The sequence below is a fragment of the Heterodontus francisci genome, chromosome 5 (assembly GCF_036365525.1).
Source record: "Heterodontus francisci isolate sHetFra1 chromosome 5, sHetFra1.hap1, whole genome shotgun sequence".
Taxonomy (NCBI): Eukaryota; Metazoa; Chordata; class Chondrichthyes; order Heterodontiformes; family Heterodontidae; genus Heterodontus; species Heterodontus francisci.
Window position 1 is genome coordinate 171821772 of NC_090375.1, and position 14040 is coordinate 171835811.

The window sequence follows — 14040 nt, forward strand, 5'->3', positions numbered from 1 at the left end:
GGGTAATTGTTAGAATCCATGATTAAGGATGTAATAACAGGACATTTAGAAAGTCAAAACACAATCCATCAGAGTCAGCATGGTTTTATGAAGGGTAAATCGTGTTTGACTGATTTGCTAGAGTTCTTCGAAGCTGTAACAAGCAAAGTGGATAAGGGGGTCCTGTAGATGTAGTACATCTGGACTTCCAGAAGGCATTTGATAAGATGCCGCACAAAAGGTTAGTACACAAGGTAAGATCACATGGGGCTAGGGGCAATTTATTAGCTTGGATAGAGGATTGGCTAACCAACAGAAAACAGAGAGTCGAGATAAATGGGTCTTTTTCTGGCTGGCAAGATGTAACTAGTGGGGTGCCACAGGTTTCGGTCCTTGGGCCCCAACTTTTACAATCTATATTAATGAGTTGGATGCAGGGATGGAAGGTACTATAGCCAAATTTGCAGATGACACTAAAATAGGTGGGATAGTAAGTTGCAATAAAGAAATAAGAAATTTACAAATGGATATGGATAGGTTGGGTGAATGGGCCAAAATTTGGCAGATGGAGTTTAACGTGGATAAGTGTGAGGTTATCCATTTTGGTCAGAAGAATAGAAAGGCAAATTATTATCTAAATGGAGAGAAACTTCAGAGTGCTTCGGTGCAGAGGAATCTGGGTATCCTCATGCATGATTCGCTGAAAACTAGTATGCAGGTCCAGCAGGTAATAAGGCAGGCAAATGGAATTTTGGCATTTATTGCTAAAGGAATAGAGTATAAAAGTAGGGAAGTGTTGCTGCAACTGTACAAGGCATTAGTGAGGCCGCACCTGGAGTATTGCGTACAATTTTGGTCCCCCTACTTGAGGAGGGATGTAGTTGCACTGGGGGCAGTTCAGAGGAGGTTCACTAGATTGCTTCCAGAGATGAGGGGTTTGTCTTATGAAGAGAGATTGATCAGTTTAGGCCTTTTCTCTCTAGAGTTTAGAAGAATGAGAGGAGATCTAATTGAGGTATATAAGATGATTAAGGGGATTGACAAAGTAGATGTAGAGAGGATGTTTCCTCTTGTGGGGCAATCTAGAACGAGAGGTCATAGTTTTAAGATAAGGGGTGGCAGATTTCAATCAGAGATAAGGAGAAATTACTTCTCTCAAAGGGTCTTGAATCTGTGGAATTCACTACCCCAGAGTGTGGTGGATGCCGGGACATTGAGTAAATTTAAGGAGGAGATAGACAGATTTCTAACTAGTAATGGGTTGAAGGGTTATGGAGAACGGGCAGGAAAGTGGAGTTGAGGCTGAGATGAGATCAGCTATGATCGTATTGAATGGGGGAGCAGGCTCGAATTGCTGAATTGCCTACTCCTGCTCTTTAGATTAGATTAGAGATACAGCACTGAAACAGGCCCTTCGGCCCACCGAGTCTGTGCCGAACATCAACCACCCATTTATACTAATCCTACACTAATCCCATATTCCTACCAAACATCCCCACCTGTCCCTATATTTCCCTACCACCTACCTATACTAGTGACAATTTATAATGGCCAATTTTCTTTCTTATGTATCTGCAATTCCTTGTCGATGTGAATCTGACACCAAATTCCTATTCGCTTACACACTGCAGTAACTTAATAAGTTGGTGCGCATCCCTTAATTTCACATCTCTTGTGAATGACTTGGAAGTCTAGCCCAATGCAAAATCCTGTAATCTCCCATTTAAATCTTGTTCTTCCTAAACCTGTACATTCTCCATTTTGCACGTGCAACAATATTCTCTGAAATTACTCCTGGTAAAATCCCTATCCTCTCAGCCTACTTTTTGGCTTGGAGAAATAATGAATTTTAAGTCTTGCATTGTTGATCCAGGCTTCCTTTTTTGGCATCAGCGTAGAACTGTATTTTGCATTCTTATTCAAATTGTCTCTGAAAATCCAGCTTTTTTGGGAAATGACCTTTCATTCATTCTGCATGGCACCATTGTGTGATTGCAAAAAAGGATTTATGTTGTAATGCACATAAGTCAAGGTCTCTTCTTAAATTCTGTGGATGATTTATGTTTTAGAGATTCATTGTTTGGGTGAACCTCTTTCAAAATAGCAGGGTGTGACTTGGTTTTCTCTGCATTGTTACCAAGCAGGTAACTTGAAACATGTCCTTTTACTAACGATAATGCCATTTCTTGGGGTGATCATAAACAAAGCAAGATCCATATGTTTTGGAGACGTTGGGCCATAAGAAGAAGCATCAACTGCCCTCTTCTGTAATAGACTATAATTTGTCAATTCGGACAACTGAGCACATTTGTTCCAATGGTCTGCACGAATTAGCCCCAATTTATTTAATGTTCAAAACCCTATTAGTAACTGTTGATCACATCCAAGCCGAGTAAAACAGTAATACCTAACCATCTACTTCTAATCCTTCAAGGAATTAAATGAAAAATGATTGAATTTCATTCCAAAATGATTCAAACTTGAACTCTTCTGTTCTGAATAAGATGATATTAACTTTCTCAGAATAGGACTGAATGTAGAGTTGTTCAGTTTTGTACTGGATTATCTTGCAAAGCAAAAACATTATGACCCGGATTTTGCAGTAGAAACAACAGTGAGGCTATCAGCACTCACCGTTGTTCAAGAATAAATTGGACAGCAACATCTGGCGTCTGCACGTACACAGTTAAACACAGTGTAACAGACAGGTGAGGAGGGGGTCCCAGGCTCTCCTCTTGTCCTTTCTCTTATTTGACCGCAACAGGGCTTGTTCCTTTTTAAACAGTGGTTGTGCTTACCACCTTAGTGAGTGTTTTACCTTTTACCTTTAATGTGATCGTGAAAAAACCAATTGGATAGATTTTCTTGGGTTTAAACAAGTACGAGGTGTTTGTTACACTTAATCTAAAAACCATCTAGAAAAATTAATAAATGAATACTACACATTCATGCACACATTCACACGCAAGACTCTCTCACACACACAAATGGATTACAGAGGGAAAAGTAGATTTTGTGGTTGGATTAGATTCCAGAATAAATGAAAATGAAATACACAGTTTGTGAAGCTGGTTGATTGGGTGGTCTTCCAGGTAAAGTTGTATTCTTGAAGTCCTTGGCTGGTCATAGTGCACTTTGTTGTTGGCAGACTTGTAGGTGGCTCTCTTCCCCTGGTCTCTGTCAGGAGCAATCTGTAGGTTTGGAGGGTCCACAGTCACAAATTGTTTTCAAACTTGTGTTATCTGGAAGCAGAGAAAGGCATACCACTTTCCTGCTGCTGCACAATCTGAGTTACTGTATGTCTTGGTCAAGGAAACTTTTTGGCTTTCACAGAAATAGACAGACAGTCATATGACGGCCTCTATGTATTCACTGGAACCTTCCAATAATACTCCAGGTTCAGAATTGGCTCCCCAGTCCCCAGGATGCCAATATTTACACTTGAAGGGGGTTTGTTTTGTCAAAGTCAAGTGTTAGGATTGCCTTGAATGCCATGCTACTGAAGCAATCTTAGGTAATTCAATCACTTAGAGAAAGCCATTGTTTGGGTCCATACTGCCCAGAACTCTGTCTCCAGGTGAGTCTTTGGAATGTGAAGAGGTGTTTCAAGTACAAATTGCAGTGGCCATTTTGGCTGCTAGTTTTTTTTTTAAAGTTAACTGCAGGATGTTTTCCATTAAAAGTTTAATGTAAGTTTCCAACCGATGAATTAATAATTCCTCATTTGACATAGTGTTTTTTATGACAGCGGAGATCAGGAAGTTGCTGCTGTTATGATCCTGCAGTTTTTTTTCTTTTCCGGGAAGTATGCGGTGTGCCTTTAAGGCTGTAAAAGGATCAGTGCTGCTTTAAGGCAACAGGCTCCAGGGACTGTGAGCAAGGAAAGTGCATCTTGGGTGCCCGGGGATACAACCACTCACTGGAAGTACCAGCCAGCTTCAGATGTGCATTCTAGTTGCCCTTAGATACAGCCACTCAGAGACTAAGGATCGAGAGATACAATGTTACAATTTAATTTTGAACTGCCTTATAGTGCAACAGGCTGTTCTAACTCAGACACAGACAGACAGCTGGACCAGCATGAACCTAACACAGTTCTCTGATAGTTTAAGCTGAAGGAAGGTGAATTTTAGACTGATCACTTTTTCACCCCTCAAAATTCTAAAGCCAAATTTGATTCATTGAAGTGTTTGCGAGTTGTTGGTCGGCTGAGGTCATTGCTGCAGTTTCGGATGTTGGACATTTTTTTTCCATCAGATGGCTGTGAGGACAAGCAACCCTGGACTGTTCCACATTGGAAGATTCCACTTCGACAGGAGAGTAGATCTGCAAGGATACAAAATTTTTCTAAATTTTTAAATTTTGTTCATATCGTAGTAGTGTTTAGGAATTTAGTTTTTCTAAGTAAATAGTTAATTTCTTTATCTAAAGACACCTGGTTTGGTTAGCCTCATTCGGGGATTAATAGATGGTTCAATTCGGCTGTGGTTTTCTTTAATTTGGAAAGTTTAAAGTGATATGTTAGGCGATCTGTGGAGGGGCGGGACTGAATCTATATTGTGTTTGTCCCACCACAATCAAAATATAACACTGTTCAAGTTGTTGTGCTCTTTTAGAAGCTTTGCTATACTTCTATCTCGCTGAGAGACTTGGCATTGAAATACATGGGATGGGTGTTGAGTCTCATTCCTTCAGATTTTAATTATTGGAGATTTTAAAAGATTAACAAGTTTAATTTTTTTTTACTTTCTTTGTCACTTTCTTTTTAATCCCATCTTTCTTTCCCTCATTTTATGTTGCTTTCTGTGCATGATTTGGCATTGAATTAACTATTCTAACTGACATTTTCTGGTTTGGATGCTGTGTCTCACAGTGAAGATTCTTTAATCTAATTGGTTAAGAAGACAGCCTATTGCTTGCCCAATTCGCACAGGTCCCAGATGGCCTGTAAAGGGCACCGTGCTCTTTTGGCTTTCTAACTGCAAGTTCCAGTGTGTTTATCAAAAAAAAACAAACCCTACAAAGTCTGGGCAAGTGTAATTGTATTGAACAGCTAGCACTGTATGTCCACTGTTGACCACAAATCTGAGCAATACCCTGTAGGCATTCTTCAAGTGTGCCATGGTCTATACATCTAGCAGCCTCCTGGCTTGTTCATTCTTTGCTTGTAGTAAAGTTATAAAGGTTACTACTTGCTGAATAAAATATTACAAAGGAAAGAAGATTAAAACTATTTGTGTTAATGTTTGCTTCTCTGGCAAAGGAAGGGTCTGATGAAGGGTCACTGACCCGAAACGTTAACTCTGCTTCTATTCTACATGTTTAATATGCACTAAGAATATTCGCTATCCTATTTATAATTAGTCTGCTGTTAGTCATGAGCAGCTTTTTTGGCAATATTATGGAATTTGTTTTGTACCAGAAGAACTATTTAATCTTTCTATCTATTTGTTCATAGAGTGCGGTCTGTCGCTCTGACACACTTGATGCCGCACCTGGTAAATGAAGAAGGAGCCTCCAATAAACAGCCAGTATTACAAGGAAGTATATTCAATGGTGTGTCTAATTTGTATATACTGGAGAAACCTATTGATTTGAAATTGGAAGACACTGGCAAATCCTATTTTAAGGTGAGAAGCTGGCATTTTGTTCTAACTACTCAGGATTCCTAAATAAAGATTCTGTTTGTCTCTGTATTGACCTTTCTGTAGAATCTAAGTGTTCTGATGTAGTTGGGCATTAAAGTTCTCCTTTCTAGGCATTTAGTTCGATTTTGGCAGCGAATTTGATCAGTTTACATTGAGTTTCTGAATCCTATTAATGTAATTTTAAAACTGTAGGTGTTCTGATAATGGTTCCAGGGACAGTCCAGTCACCTAAAATATATACGTATATATAGAACTACATAAAACTTTGCAGCAGTGAAACAGGCCATTCAGCTCAACTGGTCTATGCCAGTCTTTATGCTTCACGTGAGCCTCCTCCCACCTTGCTTTATTTCACTCTATCACTATATCATTCTATTACTTTTTCCTCATATCTAACTTTCCATTGAATACATCAAAGCTCTTCGCCTTAGACTATTCATGTGGTAGTGAGTTGCACATTTTCAACATTGAGTGTAGAAGTTTCTTCTGAATTTCTTATAGAATTTATTAGTAACTGTCTCTCATTTATGGCTCCAGTTTTGAACCCCATAAGTGGAAATGACTTCTCTCCATCTGCTCCATCAAACCCTTTCATAATCATAGATCTCTCGGTCTTCTCATTTCCAGAGAAATGAACCACAGCCTATTCAGTGTTTACTGATGGATATAACCCCTCACTTCTGGCATCAGCCCTATAAATCTTTTTTGCACATTTTACAGTGTCTCCATATCCTTGTTATAATATAGGGACCAGAACTGTGCACAGTATTCCAAATGGGATCTGTCCCAGGTTCTACACAAGTTTAACATAGCTTTCCTGCTTTTCAGTTCTATTCTTCGTGAAATGAATCACACTGCTTTGTTTATGACCTTATTAACCTGTATCACTCCTTGTAGTAATTTGTGTATCTGTACTTAGTTTGCTTTTCTATCCTATTTAATCTCCATTTTCCAAGGACTATGTGACCTCCTTATGTTTCTACCAAAATTTACCACCTTACATTTAGTTCATTTACCAAAAACCTGCCCTTTTCTGCAAGCTTGTTAGTGCCATCTTATATTTTGTCAATCTTCCTCAAAATTATCTATACCCCCAATTTGATGTCATCTGCAAATTTTGAAATTGTACTTCTGCTTCCCGAGTTGAAATTGTTCATGTAAATGGTGAACGACAGTGGTCCCAGCACCGATCCTTCTGAGACATCACTTCCCATCTTTTTGCCAGTTTAACTAACTACCCTTAAGCCTTCTGTTTTAAAGTCAGTTTGCTATCCATTCTGTTACTTGTCCCTTGACTCCACATGCCCAACCTTAGTTATGAATGTACTATGATCAAAAGCCTACTCAATCAAGGCCTTTTGAAAATCCAAATATATCTACTGCATTGGCCTTGTCTGCTTTGTTATTTATTCAAAAAAATTGTAAAATTGGTCTTCCTTTGCTGAATGCTTTTTATTATTTCTAGATATTTTTCTATCACAACTTTAAGTAAAAACTCCGCTATCTATCTTATCACTGATGTTAAACCAACTGATCGATAGTTCACTGGACTTGTTCTACCTCTCCTTTTTAAATATAGGAGGTAGTTAGCTGTCTGCCAGTCCTTTGGAACTATGCCCTATTCTGATGAATTTTCATGTATGTATAATAGTGCCTCTGCTATCTCTTCAGTAATTTATTTTAATATATACAGAAGCAATCCACCAAACTAGTGGTTTTATCCTCTACATTTGATCAGATTTTTTTATTCAATTCATAGCATCTTAGAATCTTACAACATAGAAAAGTCTGTTTGGCCTGTCGTGCCTGTACCACTCTTTGAAAGAGCTGTACAATTTATTCCCTCACCTCTGCTTTTTCTCCACAACCCAGCAAAATTAATTCTCTGCAAATACATGTCCAATTGTTTCGTGAAAGTTCCTATGACATCTAATTCCACCACCCTTTCAGGTAGTGGCTCCAGATTATCATAACTCTATGTCAAATACTTTCTCATCATTACCCTTCTAGTTATTTTTCCAGTGATTTTAAATCTAAGATCTCTGGTTACTGACCCATTTGCCAGAGGAAACTTGCTCTATCAGAGCCTTTTATGTTTTAGAATACCTCAATTAGGTCTTCCCTTAACTGCCTCTTCTAAATCGATCAACCCCAGCTTCTCCAATCTGTCCACATATCTGAAGTCCCTCATCTCAGGTATCATCCTGGTAAATTTCCTCTGCACCCTCTTCAGGGCCTTGGCATCTTTCCTAAAGTGGGGTTCCCAGAATTCTACACAATAATCCAGCTGAGGCCTAACCAGTGATTTGCAAAGGTACAGCATGACTTCTTGTTTCTGTATTCAGTGTCCCTATTTACAAAGCCAGGTATCCCATGCACTTTCTTAACTGCCTTAGCAAATTGCCCTGCCCCCTTCAAGAATTTGTGAATATGCACCCCAAGGTGTCTCTTCACCCCCCTGAAAATAGTACCATTTAGATTATATTGCCTCTCCACGTTCTTTCTCCTCAAATGCTTCATTTCACACTTAACTGCATTAAGTTGCATCTGCCATGTTCTGCCCATTTCACCCAGTCTTTCAGACCCCCTGAAGTCTCCTCCTATCTTGCTCACTATTTACTATGTTGTCAAGTTTTGTATCATCTGCAAAAGTTCAAAACTGTGCTCCCTACATCCAAGACCAGGTCAGTTATATATAACAAGAAAACCAATGGTCCTAATACTGATGCCGTGGGGGACCTCACTGGTTGCTCTTCTCCAGTCTGAACAACAGCCTTTTGCCACTGCTGTCTGCCTCCTATCCCTTAACCAATTACGTACCCAAGTTACCATCAACCCTTTTACACCATGTACTTCTATTTTCTGAATCAGTCTGTTATCTGGTACTTTATCAAATGCCTTTTGCAAGTCCATATATACATCTACTGCACTACCTTCATCAGCCCTCTCTGTTACTTCATCAAAAAACTCAATTAGGTTGGTTAGACATGATTAATCAATGCTTCGAGTGAGAATTCATTTTGTCCTCGACAGTGATTTCTAGTAGTTTTCCCACCACTGGCGTTAGACTGATTGGCCTGTGGTTACCAAGTTTATTCCTCTTCCCTTTTAAATAGGGGTTTAACACTTGCAATACTCCAGTTTTCTGATACCACTTGCATATACAAGGAGGATTTAAAGATTGTGGCCAGAACTTCTGTTATTTCATCTGGATTGGATGACACATTAACTTTGAAAGTTAAGAGAAGTTAACTGGTTCAGACTTGAGAATTACAGGAGTAATGAATACACTCAACACACTGAGTCAGATATCAAACTTTGTTGAGTTACCCCAGATACGTAAAATCATGTAATACAATACTGGACCTTCCTATGGGTACTTAACACTTGGAACAATTTATTTCCAAAATATGAAGCAAGCGTATACGTACAATCAGCTGAGACCAGTCAACTTCACGTTGATTGTAGTTTCCTAGTGACTGACCAAGTCACTCCTTCCTCACCAGTTGCAACGCTGAAGTTTATCCAACAGTTTCTTTTTCCCTAATTTTAGGGAGGGACAAGACATCATATTGACATTGGGTTGTTGTCCAATTGGTATTTGTCTTGGGCCAAAATGTCCAACTATATGCTGACCTCTTTGTTTGAGAAAGCCTGCCTTGATGCTGTTCAGTAACTTTCCATCATGTGAAGAACAGCTGCAACAGTTGGGGGTCATGGATTAGTTGCAAGTGTCATCTGTTGAGCTGGCCAACTTCCAGATACAGTGTTTTGAAGAAGAAGTCAATAGATCAATAAGTCCTGTGTTATCTCACTCTTGTAGGACCTCTCAAGGTCCTGTTGTTCATTAATTTGAACAGGTATCTCCTTTAATTGGAATGTCTTTGTTCCTTCTGAATAGCGTTATCTGGTTCCTTGCTGTTGCTGCCACAGATCAGCCTGTTTAACATAAAAACAAGAAATCCTTCTCTCAGCACTGGTTCTTTGCAGGGCATGACAGTGAATATAGTCAAGTTTCAACATGGAATTACATTTTAGTAAAGTCATTACTGTTTTAACAGTAATCCCAATCTATTTCACACTTCTTTGTTATCTTTTTAACTTATCCAATATCTTTTACCACCTATTCCTCTCTACTGCAACATTAACTTCAGCCTCTTCTTTAGTGAAGACAGATGCAAAGTACTCATTCAGTACCTCAGTTATTCTGTCTACCTCTACAAGTTTTCCATTTTTATCCCGAATCAGCCCCACTATTCTTTTAGCTATCCTTTTACTTTTTATATGTTTAGATAATATTTTTGGGTTCCCTTCTATGCGACCCGTTATCTCTCTATTCATCAATGACGTTCCATTGTTACCAAGTTTGTTATTTTTTTAATGGAATGTATTTCTCCTGAACTCAATTGATCACATTTTAAAAAATTTCCGACAGCTGTAGTATCTGTCAATTTTTTTTCCAGTTTACCTTCCCTAGTTCCATTCTCATCCCCCTAAAAATGTGTTTTTCCGATCTATTACTTTGGTCTTTCTCAATCATTATTTTAAACCTCATTATTTTTGATCACTATTGTTTAAATGTTTCCCTACGCTTATTTCTCTTATCTGGTTCATTTCGCATAACTAGATTCAGCAGTGTTTTTTTAGTGTTGGGCTTCTTCCGTGCAGGGTAAACAAGAAGACACTGTAGAACTCCATTTCCACTTTACCTACTGTTGCCAGTTTATTGAGGGGCTAATTGAAATCTCCCATGAATATGTCCTTTACTCATTTCATTAGATTTGCTTATGGATTTCTTCCTCCATTTCCTTTACATTGTAAGGTGCTCTGTAGAATACCCCTATTAGCATAATCAATCCTTTTTTATCCTTTATTTCAATCCATATGGATTCTATTTTTATCGTAATGTTAGTTATGTTCCTTTTTCTGTAATGCCATTTTTACCCCTAATTAGTACTCCTTCTTCATTCCCTATCCTTTCTAAATACATTATCTCCTGCTATAATTAACTGCCAGTCATGTTCTTTATGTAGCCCTACTACATTTATTTTTTTATTTATTTTATTTAGAGATACAGCATTGAAACAGGCTGTATCCGAGTCTGTGCCGACCAACAACCACCCATTTATACTAACCCTACATATTCCCTACCGCCTACCTACACTAGGGGCAATTTACAACGGCCAATTTACCTATCACCTGCAAGTCTTTGGCGGTGGGAGGAAACTGGAGCACCCGGCGAAAACCCACGCGGTCACAGGGAGAACTTGCAAACTCCGCACAGGCAGTACCCAGAATTGAACCCGGGTCCCTGGAGCTGTGAGGCTGCGGTGCTAACCACTGCGCCACTGTGCCGCCCTGGCTCCTCACTAGAAGTTATTGCTCCAGTTCCCCTGTTCTTTTTCTTCATTCATTCATGGGATGTGAGTGTCACTGATGAGGCCAGCATTTATTGCACTTACCTAATTGCCCTTGAGAAGATGGTGATGAGTCACTTGTTTAACAACTGAGTGGCTTGCTAGATCATTTCAGAGGGTAATGAAGAGTCAACCACATCGCTGAGGGTCTGGAGTTACAGATAGATCTGACCAGGTAAGGACAGCAGATTCCTCTATCGAGAGGACATTAGTGAACCAGATGGGTTTTTACGACAATCTGGTAGTTACGTGGGATAATTGCTGATGCTATCTTTTTATTCCAGATTTAATTAATTAAATTTAAATTCCCCAGCTGACATTGGACTTGAACTCATGCCCCTGAATCATTGATTCAGGATGCTGTGCACATTGCTATGCTTGCAATTTAATTAGTTTTTATAAAAGCAAAATACTGCAGATGATGGAAATCTGAAATTAAAAACAAGAAATGCTGGAAATACTCAGCAGGTCTGGCAGCACCTGTGGAGAGAGAAGCAGAGTTAACGTTTCAAGTCAGTGAAGGGTCACTATTTTGACCAAGAACAGGAGAGTTATACCTGGTATCCTGGCCAATATTTATCACTGAATCAACATCACTTAAAAAAAAATGGTTATCTGGTCATTATCACATTGCTGTTTTGGAAGCTTGCTGCCTCATTTCCTACATTACAACATTAATTACAACATTACAGTGACTATACTTCAAAAGTACTTCATTGGTTGTAAAGTGTTTTGGGATTTATGGAGATTGTGAAAGGTGCTATGTAAATACAAGTATTTTTTGAAAAGTTCTTCCACTACAGGGCGGCACAGTGGCGCAGTGGTTAGCACCGCAGCCTCACAGCTCCAGCGACCCGGGTTCAATTCTGGGTACTGCCTGTGTGGAGTTTGCAAGTTCTCCCTGTGTCTGCGTGGGTTTTCTCCAGGTGCTCCGGTTTCCTCCCACAGCCAAAGACTTGCAGGTTGATAGGTAAATTGGCCATTATAAATTGCCCCTAGTATAGGTAGGTGGTAGGGAAATATAGGGACAGGTGGGGATGTGTTAGGAATATGGAATTAGTGTAGGATTAGTATAAATGGGTGGTTGATGGTCGGCACAGACTCGGTGGGCCGAAGGGCCTGTTTCAGTGCTGTATCTCTAAACTAAAACTAAACTACAGTCATTTTATACTTCGGTTCGATAACTGTATATGTTCCCTGACCATTTATGCTAACCTTATTCCTTACCTTGGTCCTACTTCTTTTATCTTCAGGATTATTTTATTTTCACCAGATTCCCTCCTCTTGTCTTTCAAAAGATACTTTTTTCCCTTCCTTTTTACAGCTTGAATTTCCATGTTTCATTAACTACACAAGAAACTACATTGTAAAAGCTGAATCAGATCATAGAACTCTACATATTTTCAGTCAGAAATCCTGTCTGATGCTTGTCTGAAAGATTGTAGCCAACTTTTCTGGAGTAGGGAAGGGCCCTTTTTGAGGCATTTCTTTTCCTTGTTGAAATGTCCTGTGTCACATATTAATCTTGTGAGTGGGCACTCATAAACCTCTGCCAATGAATCTCTACATTTGGCTGTTAGGTGATGTGGGAGAGCAATCCAAGGATAGTTCTATTTCTCCATTTCTCTCTCCCTCTCTTTCATTCTGATTTTTTTTACATTCTACATGGGGAAGGTCTTGGCTTCCAGTCAGAATCAAACCCAAATAGCATGAATGAGATAAGGAGCTCGGTATGGGGAAGGGAGACTCTGGGCCTGAAGCATTATCTCACCATTTTGCAGCACCTCATTTGCACTCCAATGTACTGTATCCTGTATTCCAGATATTAAAGATGCTTTAAATTCATATGCACTGTTTCATGAATTATTAACAGCCATTGAGTTTAAACTGTAATCTGTTTATATTGTTTAGTGATAAATAGTATGTTAAAGGGCTGTGCTGATAACTACAGTTGTAATATATACTGTACAGCAGGTCCTTAGATTATGAAGGTGGATAGAACCTCATGAGCATGATTATTCCATCTTTTTTTATGCACAGCTCTGTATGTTTCTCATTGCCATAGTTAAACATAGAAATCAATGAATTTTCAGGGCAATACTGTCCTTTGTGCCCTAGGATGACAGTGTTTGCAAAGTGTATGAAATCCTGATCTCTGAGACAGTTGACTTGGCTCTTCGGAAATCTGCAGCAGAGCAACTGGCTATTATGGCACAAGGTAAGTGCTTCCAATGCAGTGCTACCTATAATTTTTCAAATGGTAGCACTTTTACTCCCCCATCACTGAAACAGTTTTCTGTTTTAGGGCATTCATTTAAAATGTATTGTACTGCAAAGTGGATTTCCATCCTCTTAAGTACTGAGGAATGAGTGATGCCCGGATAGGGCTGAATATTGTGGTAAATTGCACATGATTAGTTCAACTCGTGTTACTTTAAGGATCTATTGGCAGAGATTGCAGTAATAGGCATTGCACAATATTAAGAAGTGGTAGCACCTGCTCTTCCCCTCTACATGGTAGATTCAGAGTTTCAGTTGTACTTTGATAAGCAAACACTAAGTGCAAGACAATTTGTTCCACACAGAGAGTATCCCAGGCCATTGTCACATGCTCTCCAGGTGCCTACTAACAGATATATAGCAAAATGTCACCTGTGCACCTGCTCAGTCATGCATTAGACAGAACACAGGAGAAGCACATAAAGCAAGAAAATAAACATCATACAAGTGAGGAAGGAGGAGAAACTCTGTTTGGAAACGGCAATTGCATCAATTCTGCATCTGCTCTCTTTTTGCTTTTCTGGACCAAGGTTCAGCTATTCAGAAGATCTCGAGTTTAATTCGCAATCTGTGATGACTTATCTGATCACAGCCTGCACAGAGTATTAAGAATTACAATTGGCCTCCGTGATCTTGAGTTAACTAAGAGTAAAAGGATTCAGAATTACTGCTGACTGCAATCAGTGACCACTGATAGAAATGTGATGTAGGAACTT

The 14040-nt window shown here is 39.2% G+C and overlaps 1 protein-coding gene across 4 annotated transcripts in view; it reads left to right on the top strand.

Annotated features, from left to right (window-relative positions):
* rttn (rotatin) overlaps nucleotides 1-14040 on the top strand; it is a 336287-nt gene that overhangs the window by 82917 nt on the left and 239330 nt on the right. For all 4 annotated transcript variants that reach the window (XM_068032345.1, XM_068032341.1, XM_068032344.1 and 1 more), the window contains exons 18-19: nucleotides 5438-5609; nucleotides 13163-13262. In XM_068032345.1, the coding sequence (XP_067888446.1) occupies nucleotides 5438-5609; nucleotides 13163-13262 (272 nt within the window). The remainder of the gene's footprint in view (nucleotides 1-5437; nucleotides 5610-13162; nucleotides 13263-14040) is intronic.